Here is a 23,435-nt window from a genome sequence, read left to right on the forward strand (position 1 = left end):
GCATGGGCTTATTTGCTCTGCGGCATGTGGGATCTTCCTGGACCAGGGCTCGAACCCGTGTCCCCTGCATTGGCAGGTGGATTCTTAACCACTGAGCCACCAGGGAAGCCCTATTTATTTACTTTTGGCTCACGCCAGGTCTTTAGTTGCGGCACATGGGATCTTTTTTTTTTATAAATTTATTTATTTATTTTTATTTTTGGCTGCGTTAGGTCTTTGTTGCTGCGCGTGGGCTTTTCTCTAGTTGCGGCGAGCGGGGGCTACTCTTCGTTGCGGTGTGTGGGTTCTCATTGGGTGGCTTCTCTTGTTGCAGAGCACGGGCTCTAGGCGCGCGGGCTTCAGTAGTTGTGGCTCGCGGGCTCTAGAGCGCAGGCTCAGTAGTTGTGGCGCACAGGCTTAGTTGCTCCGCGGCATGTGGGATCTTCCCGGAGCAGGGCTCGAGCCCATGTCCCCTGCATTGGCAAGCGGATTCTTAACCACTGCACCACCAGGGAAGCCCCATGTGGGATCTTTTAGTTGTGGCATGCGGGCTTCTTAGTTGTGGCACTCATGTGGGATCTAGTTCCCCGACCAGGGATCCAACATGGGCCTCCTGCACTGGGAGCGTGGAGTCCTACCCACTGGACCACCAGGGAAGTCCCCTAACCCTTCCCAAGACTAAAAATACAACTCAGCCTGGAATTCCAGGGCAGCGTGTGCAATCACGATGACGACTCGAGAACGAGCAACTGGGGGTGGGGGTTTGTTCTCTGGTATCTGCCTTAACAACCCTGTTTGGCTAATCTTGAAAACAGAGTTCTGGAATTAAGCAGGGACGATAAAAAAAAAGTAAATCGGTCTGTGTAAGTGTCCCTCATATTGGGGTTACTATACTGGAAGGTTTTCTAATCATCCCTTACCTTACTGGGCACACTGATCTGGCCAACTCACTGTCTTTCTATACCTGCTCATTTTGGCTCAAAAGGGTAGTCTGCCTCTGCTTGGCAAGGACAGAAGCTCACCTTTATTATCCTGCTTGAGGGGGAAGGGTTTAAATTCTCCACAGCTGTGCTGTGTTCTGAAGCATCAGGAGTTTATAGCAGAAGCCTAGATCTAACTCAAATACCATTAATTACATCAATGACTTAGTGACTGGGGATGATTTAGAAACACTTGTGCCTAAAGTTCTGACTTCCCCTGATTTTTTTTTTCTTCCCTTGTTGATTTTGTATGTTAGGCCATTAAACAGGAAAAAGGATTCTCTGGAACCCTTTAATGGAAAAAGGGTAACCTTTTTGAGAATCCAGTTACCTGGAGCAACCAGAGAGATTCTACCCGAGATAGACAAAACTTTTTCACCTTCAAAGTTTTGGGACTAAAACGGGGGCCCCGGGATTAACTGGCTCCTCTGGAAAGTAGTGCTAACACGTCCCATTGGTGGGGAGAAGCCTCCCTTCCACTTGACTCCTGTCACAGGCTCAAGATATCCTCTGGGCATCTGCTCTGGACCAAAAGTAAAAGCAGAGACTGCTAGATTCTTGCTCAGAAAGTTGTCCAGAGATGTGGTGTTCCAGAATCCCTAGTCTCTGCTCGGGGACAGTGTTCATAGCTTCTGGACTCTGATAGTGAGCTCGGGAGCGGATGGATCCTTCCACTTGGTGAGCAGCCCAAGCTAGGCGGTGGGGCTGAAAAAAGGACTGGTTCCCACCTCAATCAGCGCAGCTCCCATCTGCACTCACAGCTCAGCACACCATTTATGATCTCTTCGTGTTACAAAGCATTTGAACTGGTTTTTATTATATACTAACTTCTGGTAAACACTGGGTTTGTTTCTAGCCTCCCTTCTGGTCCATCCTGTCCCAGGGCTGCACTGCAAGTGGAGGGCGGAACCATGACCCCCCCCCACCTTCGTAAAGGCAGGCTTTTCACACTGTACGGGATTGGTAACAACCTGGGGGATGGGAGTGTGTCCACAGGTCAGTCCTCCGAGTCGCTGGGGCCCACGTACTGGCAGATGGCATCATAGTGAAGCTCCACCACCCGACTCTCTCTCTGCAGCTGCACAAGAGCCCGGCTCTGCTCTCTGTCCCGGTCCAGCAGGTGGCCCACCTAGAGTAGGGGCGGGTGGAGTCAGCAAGGCCAACCCAGACTCAGGGACATTCCCTGAGTGCTCCTGCGCCCATTCCCAGGTCTTGGACTCACCCTTCCAGCCCATGGCCCCAGAACCACCATCACGCGGTTGCCCTGGACCTTGGGGACCAGGGTCTCCAGCATGTCTTCCCTCAGGCCTGTGGATAAGAAGAGGGGAGTGAGGCCCGCAGCAAGAGCCAGACCAGTCAGGGCCCTGTCAGAAGGGCCTTTCCTGTATTCCCTGGTGCCACTCTGTGCCTGTTGACAGATGCGAGGCCCCCACATCCATTTCACAGAGGAGGAAACCTAAGGAGCGGTTCCTGGCAATAGTTGTAATAAAGGGAGCATTTATGTATGATGATGATGGGTGGGGGTGATAACAGACACCATTTATTGTGGGCACGTTGTATGCCCTGCCCTGCACGGGGAGCTTACACACATCCCTACAAGGCACCAGTTATAAGAGGGAGAAATAGGTTATCTCCATGCTAATTTTGCAGAAGAGGAAAGTGGGGCCCAGATATTCACCATCATGGAAGCGTCTAATGATATGTTAGAGGATGCTGGGCCTTGCAAAAAACTTAACTCTGTCCAACCTCCCGCCTTTGCCTGGGCCAGGCTCTTGGCCCAAGACAGCCGTCTCAGTCAGCCTCCAGGATGATAACGACCCAATGGCCATCCCTCAGACTCACCTTCCAGGACCTGGCCTTCATCTGTCCGACACACACAGGTATCTGGGCTCAGGACATCTTCGATTGTCATCTGGGGAAAGGGTCAGGGGACATGAGAATGTTAGAGAGCTAAGTGGGCCCAGTCCCTGGGGAGGAAGCGGACCCAGGTGCGGGGCTCTCACCTTGGTGTTGTAATACTGGCCACCCTTGTGCAGCTTGTCCACAAACCGCACACGCAGGTCCCTGTGCAGCCAGTGCTGACTCCTGGGAGCTGCTTTCTCACTCTTGGCTGCAGGCGCATCCTGTCTGTGGAGCGGGGCCAACACCAGGCTTAGTTCCTTCTCAGAGGCACATTCTGGTCATCCCACCTACGCCGATGTCTTAAAACCCACTCATAATGCCATTCCTAGTTCCTTCTAGGCACGTGCCTTGCCCCAGAAGCCTTCTCTGACTGCTGGAGCCTCCCCACAGCCCTGTCCCCTACCCCCATCTGAGATGCTCAGAGTCCCACCGGTCTGGATGGTGTTTCCGCTTCCTCGCTGAGTCCTCCTGCCGGACGTGGAGGTCCTGATGCTGAAGGGCCTTCCATGACGAGGTTGTTCCGTTCTGTTGCCTTGGGGAAGTTTTGCTCACCTGGCCTGTTCGAGGGGGTGTGGAGAGAACCAGGAAACAACCTCAATGTCTCCCTCTCTTCCCTTCCAGGCCACACCTCAGCCTCAGGCCACCTCCCATCTGCCAAAGTGCCCGTCTCACCAACAAGCCTTTGCCTGGGCTATTAGAATGCTCTCCCCTTCCTTTCAGCTGTCTCAGCCTCCTTCAGGAAGCCTTGCTCAACCACCCCAGCCCGTCCTGTCGGCGCTTACCTGAGTCAACTGCCTAGGGCGGGCTAGGGAGTCCTGGAGGGCTGTCGGCTCCCATCTTCTACGTGCCAAACTGATCCATCCTACTGACGTGCCTAGAATGCCTTTCTCCCCATCATGCCCTAGTCCTAGCTGCTCTCAGTCCCTAGCAAAAGAGAGGTTCACCACCCCAAAGAGACAAAGACATCCCAAGGGTAGGAACTGGTTTCCACACTTGTTCCTTCCTCCTCAGAAAGAGGCTAAAGACCCAAGGGTACTAGATCAACCTCTCTTCAATCAAACTGAATAAACCACTATGTTCATTCTTACATCTTAACTCTGACCAGAAGTCATCCTTGCCAGGCAGACCACTGTCCTGCCCCTCTGCAGATCTAACCCCCCCCCCGCCCCAGGAATACTTCTCCAACTCCCCCAGCTAGGTTAAGAGGCTCACTCACTCGGATCCAAGGAGTTCTTGTCAAACTCCTGCTGGGAGACAGGCCGCAGGCAGTACTCACTAACCGTCACCATGCGGCTCCCCACAGCCAGACGGACCATGGCCCGAGCATTGTCAGGATCGAGGCCTTCCACCTAAAGTGTTGGGGGGGAAGAAGTGAGTGGACCTGACCCACGTTCCTAGGACCACGCTGTCCACCCTTACCTCTAATAGGCCTGACCCCTGTGCCTCTCCCAGCAGACTGTGGGGCTTGGATACACTTTAAGTATGTAATCCTCAGGGACTTGTGGCATATGGCATTCTCTCCCTTTTAGTTGAAAACTGAGGCTCAGAAAGGCCCAGCAAGTAGTCCTGAGTTATTGAATGAGGCGGCAGGCCAGGCAGTCCTGAAAGACAAGGACTTCCGGCCTTTATACCCCAAACCCAATTCTGCCTCCCTTTGACCCTCATGTCAATTTTCCCTGCTGCCTGTCTTGGGCTCCAGGCACATCTTGGTTCCTTACCTTCCCATAGAGGCCTCGGTGAGGGCCAGAAAGGACCGCCACAGCTCCTCCAGGCGCCAGTCCTTGAGGCTGGTCTTCCTTATCCTTCTCTGGCTCCTCATCTGGCCTCAGCAGGTGGTGGGGGCCGGTGGGGGCCAGGGCCTGGACCTCAGTCAGGTTGGCGCCCAGCCCTAACCCCCTGGGCCTCAGTGAGTTGACACGGGGCTTCACCACTCTGCAGGGAACACAGAATATGGGCTTGTTGGGGGGATGCATCGGTCTTCAGTGCTCCGTTCCCCACCCCTACCCCCAACCACCACCCAAATCCCAACCTATCGATATGTTTGAGAGTATCCTTCCCAATCTCATATTAGGGACTATTTCTGACCTGCAGAAATGGCAATTTTATTTGGTTCAACCTAATAACCTATGGTGTATAACATCTATGACACAGTATTTACAGTGGGATATGAGGCAGATCCCAATAACCAAATATACTAATTTTTCTACAGGGGAAACCATGACTATTCATACCAAGCAAGAGAAACAGATTGTAAAAAGCTCAATGTCAATTCAGTTCATATTTGGCTGCCAAATAGTTTATGAAAAAAAAAAAAGTTTGGTTTTCAGAATTCTTTAGAGTTTAGAACTGTGGAGAACAGATTGTAATCTGTATGATCATGATAATAGCAAGTGTTTAGCCTATGCTTATCTGGGGCCAGGGCCTGCTGTAAGTGCTTTATGTGTATCATTTCACTTAACTCTCACAACAGCCCTGGGAAGTCAGTACTGTTATTATCCCCATTTTTCAGATGAGGAAGCTGATGCCCAGAGAGGCAATCTTTACATAATAGGATCTCTTAATGGAGTTTCAAAGGGCAAATAGGAGGCTTAAACAGTAGTGGAAGGGGCTACTGAAATACATAGGGTGGTAATGTGCCCTCTCCCTGCCTGGATGGTTCTAGGTGGGCGGTAACCATGGGGGTCTGTTCCCTGGCCCGTCTGCTGTCCCCTGCCCCTACCCTAGAAACTCACTGATTGAAGGTACGGCCGATGCCCTCGCCAGGTTTCCAGCCCATGCCCCGCAGCATGGCCAGCCCATAGGCCTCTACAGGGACTGCCTCATAATCAGCCTCCTCCGGCACCTATGGGTTTAGGCAGAGGAAGGATGGTCAGGCTTGGCTTACAGTGGGCCCTCTGAAGTGTACTTGCTATCACCCACTGGGTGACCCTCGAGACTTCTTTTCCAGTCAGCTCAAGGGTGAATTTTTATTTCTTCTTGCCATCCCTCACTTTATTCCTCCATGTTCAGTCCTTGGACAAATCTTTATAAAGCACCTATTCTGTGCCAGCTACTGTTCTAGGTGCTGGGGATAAAACAGTGAACAAAATAGACAAAAACTCCTGCCCTTTGTGTGACTTACATTCTAGTTGTGGAGACAGAATAAATAAAATTCATAAAACATGATATGCCAGGTAGTGATAAGTCATATGAAGAAAAATAAAGCAGGTTAAGGGGATGCAGAGGGCTGAAGAAAGGAGTGTCACTGAGTTGATATTTGAGCAGAGACCAGAAGGAGAGACAGAGGGAACCCTGAAGATAAGAGTCCTCCAAAGAGAACAGTAAGAGCAAAGGCCCTGAGGCAGGACAAGATCTTCTATGTGTGGAGAGAATTGTGAAAGTCAATCTGACTGAAACAGATGTGGAGGCAAAGAGGGGTGGTAAGGGATTAATCAGGAGAGCTGGGCAGGAGCCACGATAGGGTGGCAGCCACAGGGGGACGAGTGAGGAAGTTACTGCAATAGTCCAGATGAGAAATGCTGGTGGCTCAGACCAGAGAAGTGGTAGTGGTGATGGTGAGAAGTGGTCATATTCTGGATGTATTTTGAAGAGGAAGGATGGATGGAACTGTGATCAACTGAGATGCGGAAGGCTCTGAGAGGAGGGAAAATTCGAGAAAGGAGGCCAAAGCTGGAACAGGATGGAGAGTGAAGTGAAGGTCTTTTTAAGATGAAAGATACCAGAGGATGTCTGAAGGCTGATGAGAACAGTTCAGTTGAAAGAGTCTCTCTGGTGTGGGGCTATAGGAGAACTAGGACCCAAACAAGCATTGCCAAAAAATTGTGAACGAAGAGGTGAAAAGTAGGGTCCATGGGTATGAAAGACAGACTTGGTTACTTCTGTGGACACATCCCTCACCTCTCCTGTTATCACCTCCCATCATCACTCCCTCCCTCAATTCTTTATATTCGCTCTAGACACACCACAGATTGTCACTGATGGACACACACCATACTGATTTTCTGCCACCATGCCATTGTCTGGGTGGTTGCTGCCATTATGAACACTCACCCTCCTCTTCCCTCTCACTAAACCCTACCTGTCTTCCCGGCCTCACTCCTACCACTCTGATCTGAGTCTCCATCACCTCTAGCCTGGACTGCTGCTCTCCTTGCCTCTGCCTCTGCTTACTAGTCTGTTCTGCTCATAGCAGCCAGAGAGAGCCTGTCAAATCATAAGTCTTGTCCCTTCTCTGCTCAGAGCCCTCCCATGGCTCTCATCCCACTCAGAGTAAAAGCCCAAGTCCTCACCATGGCCCACTTCTGACCTCACCTACTACCCTTCCCTGTCACTCATTCCACTCCAGCTACGTTGGTCTCCTTGATGTTCCTCAAACACTCCAGGCAGAGTCTACCCTCAGGATCTTTACATTTCCTGTTCCCTTTGCTCATCTCCTTCAGATAATCCCAGAATCCAAGTATCTTTTCACACCTTAGTATCTGGATTCATTTGTTAATGCTTCCAAAAAGGATGGAAGGAGGCAGGGCGAGGCAGCAGGCCTTTAGTACACACACAGACTCTGCCTGCTGTGTGCAGGGACGCAAGTCCTGGCAGACAGGGCAGTGAGAGACTGGGGAAGGAGGGAGGCCAGGGGCCAGCTCACTGTCTCAGCCTGGGGTTCGCTGTCTGCCCCTTCCCCGTTGGGGGTGCATCCTTTCTGGATCATGGGGATAGCGAGCGTGTGGTCGACACCTGCATTCTCTCTCTCCTCCAGAGACTTCGTGGATTCTAAAGAAGAATGGGAGGGAGCAATGAGGTTCCACCCTATCCTTCCATTTTCCTCCCCTTCTTCCTTCACTAGGGCAAGGCAAAGGAGGGATCACTCACCCTCAATGAGCTCCTTCACAGCCTGGGACAGCATCCCATCCACCAAGACCTCAGTATGTGTGGATGGCCCAGGGGCCTGGGTCGGTGGCTGCCTGAGATGGCCATTCTGGATCAACGGGATGACAAGTTCCTTGGGGGCTTCTGAGGGCTGCACACTGATGTGGACACAGAGGGGGTGAAGTTGGGAGAGTAGCACAATCAGTGAGTTCTGAGCCACAACCCTTCATTCAGAAGAAACACAAGAGCCAAACACACCCCCAGCCCCATTGACTACACCCTCCCTTCTCCTGGCTGGCTCTCCTGTTATATCTCTGGTGGTGCTTTCTTTGGATCCTCTCCCCCACCCCCAACTCTTAAATGTCAATGCCTTCGAGGAATCAGTCCTCAGTTCTGGACCCTCTGTTCATCCCAAGACCCACTTCCGTGGCTTCCACTATGACCTAAAAATCACCATCTTCAGCCCAGACTCTCTCCCCAGCTCCAGGCTCCACACCAGCCTCCTGGATGGTTGATTCTCTTCTGGAAGTCCCTCCCTCAGACTGTCCTTTCCGAATTAAGCTGACGATCGCCTCCCACAACCTGAATCTGCCACTCTATCCTGCTCCCCGTATGGGAGAAGCCCCATCGCTTCACCTGGGACACTAGGAGTCCTGTCATTCTCCCCTCCTTTCCTTCTTTCAGAACGCACGCTCCTCAGGGTTCTCAAGGCCTAAAGACACTCCCTCTCAGGAGTACATCCTCTCCTCTCAATCCCCTCGGCCAACAGGTCCAATTTCCCCACCTCCCCTACTAACTCCCTCCTTCTGAGCTCCACGGATTTTCTCCGGCTGTGCTTCAGACTTCCCAGGCCACTGTCACCAAGACAATCAACTCAAGATTCCACCCTCCCGCAGGCACCCACCGCACCGCGTTCCAAGGGATGAAACACCCAGCGCTTCACCTCTGCAGCTCCCTCCCTTTCTCGGTCTTCAAGAAATCCTTCTCCGGAGCCGCGTCTCCCGCCAGCCGTCTCCGGGCGGACGTGCGACTGAAGCTGAATGAAATTGGAGCACTGAAGGCTCCCGCAGGCCGCAAAACACCATCTTTGGCGTCCGCCATTTTCCCCTCTTCCCAGGCCGGCGTGCTGCTTGCTGGGAAGTGTAGTTTGCGCTCGCTTTGCTGGGGCTTGACCACCCGTGCTTCAACTACGTTTCCTAAGAAACACTGTGGCACCGCCAGGCGAAGGCGGATAGGGGCAGTAGGAAGTAATTGCCGCTCTTTTTACGTCACAAGAGTGCGTGGCGCCAAGCGTACAGGGAAATGTAGTTCTTGGGGAAGGTAGGCGTGGTAGAAGGTGGCTTCCTTCTTGCTAAGTCGTCACTCCTTCGTGTAGGCGTTTATTGGTCGCCTACTGTGTGCACGTTACTGTGCCCTACTGGTGTGGGAAATGTAGGTAAAATAAATCATTAAGAAAAAAATCTGGGGCTTCCCTGGTGGCGCAGTGGTTGAGAATCTGCCTGCCAATGTAGGCAACACGGGTTCGAGCCCTGGTCTGGGAAGATCCCACATGCCGCGGAGCGACTAGGCCCGTGAGCCACAACTACTGAGCCTGCGCGTCTGGAGTCTGTGCTCCACAACAAGAGAGGCTGCGACAGTGAGAGGCCAGCGCACCGCGATGAAGAGTGGCCCCCGCTTGCCGCAACTAGAGAAAGCCCTTGCACGGAAACGAAGACCCAACACAGCCATAAATAAATAATTTTTTAAAAAAAGAAAAAAGAAAAAAACTGGGCTTCCCTGGTGGTGCAGTGGTTGAGAATCCGCCTGCCAGTGCAGGGGACAAGGGTTCGAGCCCTGGTCTGGGAAGATCCCACATGCCACGGAGCAACTAAGCCTGTGCGCCACAGCTACTGAGCCTGTGCTCTAGAGCCCGCGAGACACAACTACTGAGCTCGCTCACCTAGAGCCCGTGCTGCTAACAAGAGAAGCCACCACAATGAGAAGCCCACGTACGGCAACGAAGAGTAGCCCCCCCGCTCTCCGCAACCAGAGAAAAGCCTGCGTGCAGCAACGAAGACCCAACGCAGCCAAAAATAAATAAATAAAATTAAATAAATTTATTAAAAGAAAGAAAAAAAATCTGTGAGTGCCAGTTGTGTGCAATGATAAATAATAGACATGTAAGTGGTACCTACAAGATGACAGATTTAATAGTGGATAAACTCTAGATTCAAATACAGTTGACCTTTAGATAACACGGGTTTGAACTGTGAGAGTCCACTTACACATGGATATCTTTCACTAAATAACCTACTACAGTACTACATGATGCAAGATTGGTTGAATACGAGGATGCAGAACATGGAGAGCAGACTGTAAAATTATACGGGGATTTTAGGGACTTCCCTGGTGGCCTAGTGGTTAAGAATCCACCTGCGGGGGCGGGTGTGGTGTGATGAATTGGGAGATTGGGAATGACAATATATATACACTAATATGTATAAAATGGATAACTAATAAGAACCTGCTGTATAAAAAAATAAATAAAATTCAAAAAAACAAGAATCCACCTGCCAATGCAGGGGACACGGGTTCGAGCCCTGGTCTGGGAAGATCCCACATGCCGCGGAGCAACTAAGCCCAAGCACCGCAACTACTGAGTCTGCACTCTAAAGCCCGTGAGCCACAACTACAGAGCCCACGTGCCACAACTACTGAAGCCTGCGTGCCTAGAGCCCGTGCCCTGCAACAAGAGAAGCCACCGTAATGAGAAGCACGCGCACTGCAACGAAGAGTAGCCCCCACTGGCCGCAACTAGAGAAAGCCCGTGCACAGCAACGAAGACCCAACACAGCCAAAAAAAAAAGTTATATAGGGATTTTAGACTGTGCTGGGTCGGTGCCCCTAATGCCTACATTGTTCAAGGGTCAACTGTATTAATAAAATAGTCTGGCCTCCTCTCTAGAGGCTCCAAGTCTAGTGGGGAACAATGACACTCAAAACGGATTTTTAAAAAAATAGTTCCTACCAACTTTAAATATGTTGTGAGAGCCAGGTCCTAAGCCCTCAGAAGATTAATGAGACAGACTCCTGTCTCAAGAGTTTGTAAAGTAGAAGAGTGATACTTAAACAAATAGTCACAAGAAAGAATACTACAAATCTGCTAAAAATTCATCCCAAGGAAATCATCCAAGATGTGCAAAAGTATTTTTATATGAGATTCATCAGAGTATTATTTATTGTAACAAAAGCTTGAAGACCACTTAAATGAACAACAAAAGGGCTAAAAAGGCTAAATGAATTACAGCACATGGTTTGGGTGGAACGAATATACTAGAGCCTTTAAATATGAAGCTATACATATAGTTAAATGAAATGGGGACATAGTCACAATGTTTGGAAAGTAGAATAGTATGGTGGGTCAGAGGTTGCTCTTGAAAACAGGAAGCCCAATATTCAATCAATTTTGTGGCCCTGTTTTGAGGCTTACAAGCCCTGGCCATCCTGGGATGGGCACTGGTATCTCAAGGGAGAAGCCATTTTGGTTTTCAAAATATACAACAACAACAAAAACTTTAAATTTTTATTTTGAAATACTTTTAGACTAAAAGAAATGTTGAAAAAATAGTACAGAGAGTCCCTGTATATCCAGATCCCCCTAAACATTTTATATAACAATAGTATAATTATCATAATCAGGAAATTAACATTGATGCAATACAATTAACTAAATGATAATTTTCTGTTCCAGGATTCAATCTGGGATCATACTTTGCATGTAATGGTAATGCCTTTTTTTAAAATTTTATTTTTGGCTGTGTTGGCTCTTTGTTGCTACGCACGGGCTTTTCTCTGGTTGTGGTGAGCGGGGGCTACTCTTCGTTGAGGTGCGCAGGCTTCTCTTGTTGTGGAGCACGGGCTCTTGGCGTGTGGGCTTCAGTAGTTGCGGCGCACTGGCTTAGTTGCTCCGCAGCATGTGGGATCTCCCCGGGCCAGGGATCAAACCCGTGTCCCCTGCATTGGCAGGAGGATTCTTAACCACTGCACCACCAGGGAAGCCGTGGTAATGCCTTTTTAAGTCTCCTCCAACCTGTGAAAATTCCTGTCTTTCCTTGTCTTTCATGACCTTAACATTTTTGAAGAGTACAGTTCAGTTATTTTGTAGAATGTCCCTCAGTTTGGGCTTGTCTGATGAGTTCTCACAATTAGGCTGAGGTTAAGGGTTCCTGGCAAGAATGACACAAAGGTGATGTGCCCTTCTCATCACATCATATCAGAGGGTTCACAATATTATATCTTATTACTAATGATGTGAACATTGCCTGGGAGGTGAACTGTCCATGGCTGAAGTGATACCCATTTCCTGAAGCAGCCACCTGAGATAGTGTGCACAATAAAGGCTTACACAGGCTAGGGCCAGAGGTCCCTGAGGGTCTTGCCTTCTGGGTTGGTTCACACCTGGTCTCTGACTCATTCCTGACATGTGCCACAGAGCTCATGCCAAGTCCTGATGCAAAACTTCGTGGTGAAAATGTAATGGGAGAAAAGACACTTTTTTCCCTATCTTTCCTTCATTCTGAAAACAAAATCAGGAATTTTTTTCTATACAAGCACTGAGAAAAGTATTTGCTTGCCATGCAATGAAGGAAGAATATGAAAGTTTTGCAAATTCAACCATTTATTCTTTTGTTCATTGAATAAACATTAATTGAGCACCTACTCTGTTACATGCCCTTCCTTCAAGGTACTCATATGGGATTATGGGGAAAACCCATGGTTACGAGTGTGGTTATGGCTGTAGACAAACAGGGCTGTGGGAAGGAGTGGCTGAGAAGACAGAAGGGGATTAGTTGTACATGATGCCACTTCTAAGAGGGGCTGAAGATTTTAAAAGCTTTCTAAAAGATGGCAGGAAGCGAAGCTGGAGTGATGTGCAGTGGTTTGGTCATGGGTAGCAAGGAATTCGAGGCTTAGGACTTTCTGCTGCATGTGATGAGAGAGTCATGAGAAGGTTATGTGACATGACAAAATTTATGTTTTAAAAAAGTAATGTAGGGGGACTTCCCTGGTGGTGCAGTGGTTAAGAATCCGCCTGCCAGTGCAGGGGACAAGGGTTCGAGCCCTGGTCTGGGAAGATCCCACATGCCGCGGAGCAACTAAGCCTGTGCACCACAACTACTGAGTGCTCTAGAGCACGCGAGCCACAACTACTGAGCCTGTGTGCCACAACTATTGAAGCCTGTGCGCTTAGAGCCCGTGCTCCACAATAAGAGAAGCCACCACAGTGAGAAGCTCACGCACCGCCATGAAGAGTAGCCCCCGCTCGCCGCAACTAGAGAAAGTCCGCGTGCAGCAACGAAGACCCAATGCAGCTAAAATAAATTAAAAAAACAAAAAGTAATATAGGCACTTCCCTGTTAGTCCAGTGGTTAAGACTCTGGCTTCCACTGCAGGGGGCGTGGGTTCGATCCCTGGTCGGGGAGATCCCACATGCCATGCAGTGTGGCCAAAAATTAAAAAAAAAAAAAAGTAATGTATATCAAAAGTATAGGGATGGGCTTCCCTGGTGGCGCAGTGGTTGAGAGTCTGCCTGCCAATGCAGGGAACACGGGTTCGAGCCCTGGTCTGGGAAGATCCCACATGCCGCAGAGCAACTGGCCCCGTGAGCCACAATTACTGAGCCTGCGCGTCTGGAGCCTGTGCTCCGCAACAAGAGAGGCCACGACAGTGAGAGGCCCGCGCACCGCGATGAAGAGTGGCCCCTGCTTGCCACAACTAGAGAAAGCCCTCGCACAGAAACGAAGACCCAACACAGCCATAAATAAATGAGTAAATAAATAAATAAACCCAAAGTTTAAAAAAAAAAAAAGTATAGGGACAATGTACTCAATACACAAAGAACTCCTGTAGTTCAATAACTATAAAAGGCAAGCAACCCCCAACTGAAAAATGGGCAGTGGACATAATTAGGTGGTTCACGAAATGGGAAATACAAATAGCCATGAAGCACATGTAAAGATTCTCAACCTCACTAATACTCAAAGCAATGCAAATAAATAAATAATAAAATGTTCTTCATTTAACTCATTGGTAAAGACCAAAAGTAAAAATGACAAATACTTCTGTGGTAAGTTCTCTATGCCAATTGCCCAACTAAGCACTCGTTTAGTCCTCCAAAGGATTCTGTGAGGTAGGAACTATTTTTAAAATCCATTTTACATATAAGAGAACTGCAGCACAGAGAGGGTAACTGAGTTGGCCAAGATCACAAAACAGTAAGTACTATGGATGATGCCCAGAGTTACTAAAGATGGAAGAAAATGGGCACGTTCATACACTGCTGATAGGGGCACAAATTGATTCAACATTTATCAGGGGCAGTATAATAATATATATGCCTTCCCTGACCCAATGACTCCATTTCTAAGAATAGATCTGAAGGAAAGAATGGAAAATTGGGGCAGGATGTTCTGTATGCTAATGAGTGAATGTATGTTATACTTTTACTAAAAAGGTTTAAAAATTCTTCATGGCTTGACAAGGAACAATAGCTACAATATTTCGTTAAATGGAAAAAGCAATTTGAGGAATATGTAGGGGATTTCTGGGAAATTAATAACGTTCTCTTATTTAACATGGTGAGAGTCACACAGGTACTGTACTGATTTTACAATTTGTCAAACTGTTCATGTATGTTGTATGCATGTTCTTCTCTATTAGGTATCTTTCACTTTTTTAAAAAATAGAGAAGCACTTCCAGAATAGTAGCACTAGGAGCTTGGTAGACCTTATCCTCAACAAAGCAACCCTAACTAGTGAAAGTTATTTTTTAAAACAACACTTTAAAGTCTCTGGGAATTGCATAAGGGCATACAGGAAATGGAGAAACATTTGTTCAAGAAACTCCAATAAATCACTGTAAGAACACCAAGAGTCTGGCTCTTGAGCCATGACTTGCTCCCTCCCTGCACCCCAGCTCAGTGTGACAAAAAGAAGCTCTACTCCAGGACAGTGTGGCCAAGAACATGGGGCTCTCTCTCCCTCCAGCTCCCAGTCTAGGGCAGTGATTTCTCCTCATGAGGGGTAGGCTACCAGCATGTCTCATCTCCTCCAGCCCCATGTTACAGAAGCTCTATTCTGGGAACGCATGACTAAGAGGTCTGGCGCTCTCTTCTACCACCCAGACCCCATTCTTAGGGTGGAAGCTTTACCCCAGTGTGGCAGACCAAGTATACTGGGCCCCAATTGCCCACTCCACAGCTTACTGTTAGAGTGGGGGTTCCACACTGGGAAAGACAAGCAGATAATGTCAAGGGATATAACCTCCCCAGCATCCTGCTCATAGAAGAGGAGTGTCAGTCACTCCAAGAGAAGTGGGCTTCTGATCCACCCCCAGCTCTTGAGGGGGAGTACAAAGAACAGACAGTTTAATAGCTCTTCTTAAGGGGACTGACTTTATTTGGACAGAAAGTCAAGAAGTTAAAGAATAAGGGCTTTATGAGCGATTAAGAGGCGGCTGGTATCTCCAAGATAGCAACAAGCAAAACAGAGAGAAACAGCTAAGAAGAATCCTTCTAGGGTCAAAGCAAGCCACAAAGACTGCTCTCAAAGACTACACCATACTTATACCGGAAACATTGTAAATCAACTATTCTTCAATTAAAAAAAAAGATTTAAAAAAAGACTACCCCATATTTTAATTGAATAAGGGGCCTGACTTTAATTGAATAAGACTTTAATTGGTTAACTGGAAAAAATTATGCACCAGGGTACTGTAAAAAATTAGTACCGGTTAAGCTAGGTGTGGTATCAATACAGGCAGACCAGCCAGAAATTAAACCAGGAGATCAGGGAAAGAAACAAAGAGAGCCTGGATAAAAGCAAGGTCATCCCAGGGTGACTGTGCTCATGCCCAAGCCTGAACCCTTTGAAGAAGGACATCAGGTGGAAATAGATTTGACTAAATTAGTCCAGTCAAGTCACTAAACAAATAAACAAGCAAAAGAAAACAAAAATGGGCAGATCAGTATCTAGAGTTGCTATAATATATTATCTAAAATGTTCAGTGAAATATGCAAAGAAACAAGAAAATGTGACCCATACATGGCAGGAGCAGGAGGAACAGGGAACAGAAACTGTTAGAGGGCCCAAATGTAGGACCTAACAGATAAAGACTTCAACGTGAAACAGGAAGGAAGGGGGCAGGGCACAATCTTTAAAAGAATGACATACCAGTTGAGGATAAGACATAAACTGGTTAGAACCAACTAGGTCCAAGATGGCAGAAGATTCAACTTCCAAGAGACTTTGAGCCTCATTATATGCTCATTTTGATATATTAGCATACGCTAAATGACACACCCACAGGCACCATGACAGTTCCGAGGCTAAACATAGAAGGCCAAAAAGTAGGTGGTAGCCCAAATCCTGGAAATCCGTGCCCCTTCTCCAAAATAGTTGGAATAATCCTCCCACTCAGTCTACAAAATTACTGAACCCAAAGAAACTAACCACCCCATATTTCAGGGCCTCTCGCCTTCTGAGCTGGTCCACACTGTGTCTGTGGAGTGTATTTCTCTCAGGGCCACTCTCGCCTTTTGAGACAGACTGCATTCTGTCTATGGAATGTGTATCTCTCTAAATAAATCCACTTTTTACCTATCACTTTGTCTCTCACTGAATTCTTTCTGCGATGAGACATAAAGAACCGGAGCTTCATTAAGTCCTGAGACCAGCTGTGTGATTTCAAATAAAACACAGTGGGTTTAAGTCCCAATCTGGGTTTCAGCTGGACTTGAGTTCCAGTCTGAGGTGTACGGTTTCAAAAACAGCTATTAAATTTGTTCAAAGAAGTAAGAAATCATGTATAAAGACGTAAGGGAGGAAAAAGTGATGTGATGACAGGAGCAAAGAGAAAGAGATTGGAAGATGCTATGCTTCTGGCTTTGAAGATAGAAGAAGGGGCCACAAGCCAAGGGATATAGGTGGCCACTAGAAACCAGAAAAAGCAAGGAAACTGATTCTCCCCTAGAGCCTCCAGGAGGAATGTAGCCCTAACAACACCTTGAATTTAGGAACTCTGACTTCCAGAACTGAACCAAGATGGCAGAGTAGAAGGACGTGCTCTCACTTCCTCTTGCGAGAACACCAGAATCACAACTAGCTGCTGGACAATCATCGACAGGAAGACACTGGAACTCACCAAAAAAGACACCCCACATCCAAAGACAAAGGAGAAGCCACAATGAGATGGTAGGAGGGGTGCAATCAGAGTAAAATCAAATCCCATAACTGCTGGATGGGTGACTCACAGACTGGAGAACACTTATACCACGGAAGTCCACCCACTGGAGTGAAGGTTCTGAGCCCACATCAGGTTCCCAACCTGGGGGTCTGGCAACAGGAGGAGGAATTCCTAGAGAATCAGAATTTGAAGGTTAGTGGGATTTGATTGCAGGACTTCGACAGGACTGGGGGAAACAGAGATTCCACTCTTGGAGGGCACACACAAAGTAGTGTGTGCATTAGGACCCAAGGGAAGGATCAGTGACCCCAGGGGAGACTGAACCAGACCTACCTGCTAGTGTTGGAGGGTCTCCTGCAGAGGCAGTGGTGGCTGTGGCTCACTGTGGGGACGGGGACACTGGCAGCAGAAGTTCTGGGAAGTACTCCTTGGCGTGAGCCCTCACAGAGTCCGCCATTGGCCCCACCAAGGAGCCCAGGTGGGTTCCAGTGTTGGGTTGCCTCAGGCCAAACAATCAACAGGGAGGGAACCCAGCCACACCCATCAGCAGTCAAGTGGATTTAAGTTTTACTGAGCTCTGCCCACCAGAGCAACAGTCAGCTCTACCCACCACCAGTCCCTCCCATCAGGAAACTTGCACAAGCCTCTTAGATAGCCTCATTCACCAGAGGGCAGACAGCAGAAGCAAGAAGACTACAATCCTACAGCCTGTGGGAAAAAAAACCACATTCACAGAAAGACAGACAAGATGAAAAGGCAGAGAGCTATGTACCAGATGAAGGAACACGATAAAACCCCAGAAAAACAACTAAATGAAGTGAAGATAGGCAACCTTCCAGAAAAAGAATTCAGAATAATGACAGTGAAGGTGATCCAGGACCTCGGAAAAAGAATGGAGGCAAAGATCGAGAAAAGGCAAGAAATGTTTAACAAAGACCTAGAAGAATTAAAGAACAAACAAACAAAGATGAACAATACAGTAACTGAAATGAAAACTACACTAGAAGGAATCAACAGCAGAATAACTGAGGCAGAAGAACGGATAAGTGACCTGGAAGACACAATGGTGCAATTCACTGCTGCAGAACAGAATAAAGAAAAAAGGATGAAAAGAAATGAAGACAGCCTAGAAGACCTCTGGGACAACATTAAACGCAACAACATTCGCATTATAGGGGTCCCAGAAGGAGAAGAGAGAGAGAAAGGACCCGAGAAAATATTTGAAGAGATTATATAGTCGAAAACTTCCCTAACATGGGAAAGGAGATAGCCACCCAAGTCCAGGAAGCGCAAAGAGTCCCATACAGGATAAACCCAAAGACAAACACGCTGAGATACATAGTAATCAAACTGGCAAAAATTAAAGACAAAGAAAAATTATTGAAAGCAGCAAGGCAAAAACAACAAATAACATACAAGGGAACTCCCATAAGGTTAACAGCTGATTTCTCAGCAGAAACTTTACAAGCCAGAAGGGAGTGGCATGATATACTTAAAGTGATGAAAGGGAAGAACCTACAACCAAGATTACTCTACCCGGCAAGGGTCTCATTCAGATTCGATGGAGAAATCAAAAGCTTTACAAACAAGCAAAAGCTAAGAGAATTCAGCACCACCAAACCAGCCCTACAACAAATGCTAAAGGAACTTCTCTAAGTGGGAAACAGAAGACAAGAAAAGGACCTACAAAAAGAAACCCAAAACAATTAAGAAAATGGTCATAGGAACATACATATCGATAATTACTTTAAACGTGAATGGACTAAAGGTTCCAACCAAAAGACACAGGCTTGCTGTATGGATACAAAAACAAGACCCATCTACATGCTGTCTACAAGAAACCCACTTCAGACCTAGGGACACATACAGACTGAAAGTGACGGGATGGAAAAAGATATTCCATGAAAATGGAAATCTAAAGAAAGCTGGAGTAGCAATACTCATATCAGATAAAATGGACTTTAAAATAAAGAATGTTACAAGAGACAAGGAAGGACACTACATAATGATCAAGGGATCAATCCAAGAAGAAGATATAACAATTATAAGTATATATACACCCAACATAAGAGCACCTCAATACATAAGGCAACTGTTAACAGCTATAAAAGAGGAAATTGACAGTAACACAGTAATAGTGGGGGACCTTAACACCTCACTTACACCAATGGACAGATCATCCAAAATGAAAATAAACAAGGAAACAGAAGCTTTAAATGACAAAATAGACCAGATAGATTTAATTGATATTTATAGGACATTCCATGTAAAAACAGCAGATTACACTTTCTTCTCAAGTGTGCACAGAACATTCTCCAGGATAGATCACATCTTGGGTCACAAATCAAGCCACAGTAAATTTAAGAAAATTGAAATCATATCAAGCATCTTTTCTGACCACAACGCTATGAGATTAGAAATGAATTACAGGGAAAAAAACGTAAAAAACACAAACACATGGAGGCTAAACAATACGTTACTAAATAAACAAGAGATCACTGAAGAAATCAAAGAGGAAATCAAAAAATACCTAGAGACAAATGACAATGAAAACACGGCGATCCAAAACCTATGGGATGCAGCAAAAGCAGTTCTAAGAGGGAAGTTTATAGCTATACAAGCCTACCTCAAGAAAAAAGAAAAATTTCAAATAAACAATCTAACCTTACACCTAAAGGAACTGGAGAAAGAAGAACAAACAAAACCCAAAGTTAGTAGAAGGAAAGAAATCATAAAGATCAGAGCAGAAATAAATGAAATAGAACCAAAGAAAACAATAGCAAAGGTCAATAAAACTAAAAGCTGGTTCTTCGAGAAGATAAACAAAATTGATAAACCATTAGCCAGACTCATCAAGAAAAAGAGTGAGAGGACTCAAATCAATAAAATTAGAAATGAAAAAGAAGAAGCTACAAAAGACACCGCAGAAATACAAAGCAACCTAAGAGACTACTACAAGCAACTCTATGCCAATAAAATGGACAACCTGGAAGAAATGGACAAATTCTTCCTAGACTGAACCAGGAAGAAACAGAAAATATGAACAGACCAATCACAAGTAATGAAATTGAAACTGTGATTAAAAATCTTCCAACAAACAAAAGTCCAGGACGAGATGGCTTCACAGGTGAATTCTATCAAACATTTAGAGAAGAGCTAACACCCATCCTTCTCAAACTCTTCCAAAAAATTGCAGAGGAAGGAACACTCCCAAACTCATTCTATGAGGCCACCATCACCCTGATACCAAAACCAGACAAAGATACTACAAAAAAAGAAAACTACAGACCAATATGACTGATGAATACAGATGCAAAAATCCTCAACAAAATACTAGCAAACAGAATCCAAGAACACATTAAAAGGCTCATACACCATGATCAAGTGGGATTTATCCCAGGGATGCAAGGATTCTTCAATATACATAAATCAATCAATGTGATAAACCATATTAACAAATTGAAGAATAAAAACCATATGATCATCTCAATAGATGCAGAAAAAGCTTTTGACAGAATTCAACACCCATTTATGATAAAAACTCTCCAGAAAGTGGGCATAGAGGGAACCTACCTCAACATAATAAAGGCCATATATGACAAACTCACAGCAAACATCATTCTTAAGGGTGAAAAACTGAAAGCATTTCCTCTAAGATCAGGAACAAGACAAGGATGTCCACTCTCACCAGTATTATTCAACATAGTTTTGGAAGTCCTAGCCATGGCAATCAGAGAAGAAAAAGAAATAAAAGGAATATAAATTGGAAAAGAAGAAGTAAAACTCACTGTTTGCAGATGACATGATACTATAGAGAATCCTAAAAATGCCACCAGATAACTACTAGAGCTAATCAATGAATTTGGTAAAGTTTCAGGATACAAAATTAATGCACTGAAATCTCTTGCATTCCTATACAATAATGATGAAAAATCCGAAAGAGAATTTAAGGAAACACTCTCATTTACCACTGCAACAAAAAGAATAAAATACCTAGGAATAAACCTACCTAGGGAGACAGAAGACCTATATGCAGAAAACTATAAGACACTGATGAAAGAAATTAAAGATGATACCAACAGATGGAGAGATATACCATGTTCTTGGATTGGAAGAATCAATATTGTGAAAATGACTATACTACCCAGAGCAATCTACAGATTCAATGCAATCCCTATCAAATTACCAATGGCACTTTTTACGGAACTAGAACAAAACATCTTAAAATTTGTATGGAGACACAAAAGACCTCGAGTAGCCAAAGCAGTCTTGAGGGAAAAAAACGGAGCTGGAGGAATCAGACTCCCTGACTTCAGACTATACTACAAAGCTACAGTAATCAAGACAATATGGTACTGGCTCAAAAACAGAAACATAGATCAATGGAACAAGACAGAAAGCCCAGAGATAAACCCACACACGTATGGTCAACTAATCTATGACAAAGGAGGCAAGGATATACAATGGAGAAAAGACAGCTTCTTCAATAAGTGGTGCTGGGAAAACTGGACAGCTACATGTAAAAGAATGAAATTAGAACACTCCCTAACACCATACACAAAAATAAACTCAAAATGGATTCGAGACCTAAACATAAGACCGGACACTATAAAACTCTTAGAGGAAAACATAGGAAGAACACTCTTTGACATAAATCACAGCAAGATATTTTTTGATCCACCTCCTAGAGTAATGGAAATAAAAACAAAAATAAACAAATGGGACCTAATGAAACTTAAAAGCATTTGCACAGCAAAGGAAATCATAAACAAATGAAAAGACAACCCTCAGAATGGGAGAAAATATTTGCAAACGAATCAATGGACAAAGGATTAATCTCCAAAATATATAAACAGCTCATGCAGCTCAATATGAAAAAGCAAACAACCCAGTCCATAAATGGGCAGAAGACCTAAATAGACATTTCTCCAAAGAAGACATACAGATGGCCAAGAAGCACATGAAAAGCTGCTCAACATCACTAATTATTAGAGAAATGCAAATCAAAACTATAATGAGGTATCACCTCACACCAGTTAGAATGGGCATCATCAGAAAATCTACGAACAACAAATGCTGGAGAGGGTGTGGAGAAAAGGGAACCCTCTTGCATTGTTGGTGGGAATGTAAATTGATACAGCCACTATGGAGAACAGTATGGAGGTTCCTTCAAAATCTAAAAATAGAGTTACCATATGATCCAGCCATCCCACTACTGGGCATATACCAAGAGAAAACCATATTTCAAAAAGACACATGCACCCCAATGTTCATTGCAGCACTGTTTACAATAGCCAGGTCATGAAAGCAACCTAATTGCCCATCGACAGATGAATGGATAAAGAAGAAGTGGTACATATATACAGTGGAATATTACTCAGCCATAAAAAGGAACGAAATTTGGTCAGTTGTCGAGACATGGATGGATCTAGACACTGTCATACTGAGTGAAGTAAGTCAGAAAGAGAAAAACAAATATTGTATATTAACGCATATATGTGGAACCTCGAAAAATGGTACAGATGAAATGGTTTGCAGGGCAGAAATTGAGACACAGATGTAGAGAACAAACGTATGGACACCAAGGGGGGAAACTGGCGGGGGGGTGATGGTGGTGGTGTGATGAATTGGGCGTTTGGGATTGACATGTATACACTGATGTGTATAAAATTGATGACTAATAAAGACCTGCTGTATAAAAAAATAAGTAAAATATAATTCAAAAAAAAAAAAGACTGAAGGAAAAGTATGATAAGAGTATCTCAAAAATAGAGGACATCAATAAAGAAGTAAAGTTACAAAACGACCAAATGGAAATCCAGGAGCTGAAAAGTACTGTGAAATATAATTCATATTTCATGGCAAGACAAGGAAAATTTAAACATAAAAATTCTTCTCTGCCCTTTGGCCTCCTCTCTCCCCGCACTGTGCATTGTGTATCAGCATTATGCATTGCCCAAACCTCTCCCATCAGCAGGAATACCTGCTCAACCATAAAGAGCAGCATTGAAACAGGAGGGAAGGGGGCAGGGCACAAACCTTAAAAGAACAACAGGGACTTCCCTCGTGGCACAGTGGCTGGGAATCCACCTGTCAATGCTAGGGACACTGGTTCAATCCCTGGTCTGGGAAGATCCCACATGCCGCGGAGCAACTAGGCCTGGGTGCCACAGCTGCTGAGCCTGCACTCTAGAGGCTGCAAGCCACAACTACTGAGCCTGCGTGCTGCAACTACTGTGGCCCACGTGCCTAGAGCCTGTGCTCCGCAACAAGAGAAGCCACCACAATGAGAAGCCCACATGCACCGCAATGAAGAGTAGCCCCCACTCGACTCAAGTAGAGAAAGCCCGCACGCAGCAACGAAGACCCAACACAACCAAAAAATAAAAAATGATATAGCCATTGTGGATAGGACAAAAACTACTTAGAACCAATTAGGTGCAAGATGGCAGAAGATTTGACTTCCAGTAGACCTTGAGCCTCATTAT

General features: G+C 45.8%; 1 protein-coding gene across 10 annotated transcripts in view; it reads right to left on the reverse strand.

Annotated features, from left to right (window-relative positions):
* Positions 1 to 23,435, reverse strand: part of GPKOW (G-patch domain and KOW motifs) — a 58,724-nt gene that overhangs the window by 30,771 nt on the left and 4,518 nt on the right. For 2 of the 10 annotated variants that reach the window (XM_082446555.1, XM_082446557.1), the window contains exons 2-12: positions 8,668 to 8,857; positions 7,728 to 7,882; positions 7,504 to 7,628; positions 5,594 to 5,703; positions 4,580 to 4,793; positions 4,078 to 4,210; positions 3,292 to 3,418; positions 2,963 to 3,086; positions 2,802 to 2,871; positions 2,182 to 2,267; positions 1,931 to 2,088 (exon numbers count right to left, since the gene is read on the reverse strand). In XM_082446555.1, the coding sequence (XP_082302681.1) occupies positions 1,957 to 2,088; positions 2,182 to 2,267; positions 2,802 to 2,871; positions 2,963 to 3,086; positions 3,292 to 3,418; positions 4,078 to 4,210; positions 4,580 to 4,793; positions 5,594 to 5,703; positions 7,504 to 7,628; positions 7,728 to 7,882; positions 8,668 to 8,857 (1,466 nt within the window). In that variant the 3' untranslated portion in view covers positions 1,931 to 1,956. Of the gene's footprint in view, positions 1 to 31; positions 453 to 1,749; positions 2,089 to 2,181; positions 2,268 to 2,801; positions 2,872 to 2,962; positions 3,087 to 3,291; positions 3,419 to 4,077; positions 4,211 to 4,579; positions 4,794 to 5,593; positions 5,704 to 7,503; positions 7,629 to 7,727; positions 7,883 to 8,667; positions 9,142 to 23,435 lie in introns of those variants that run through there. The other 8 variants (XM_082446554.1, XM_082446560.1, XM_082446559.1 and 5 more) reach the window with 6 other exon arrangements.

The sequence above is a fragment of the Balaenoptera physalus genome (assembly GCF_965194825.1).
Source record: "Balaenoptera physalus genome assembly, chromosome: X".
Classification (NCBI taxonomy): domain Eukaryota; kingdom Metazoa; phylum Chordata; class Mammalia; order Artiodactyla; family Balaenopteridae; genus Balaenoptera; species Balaenoptera physalus.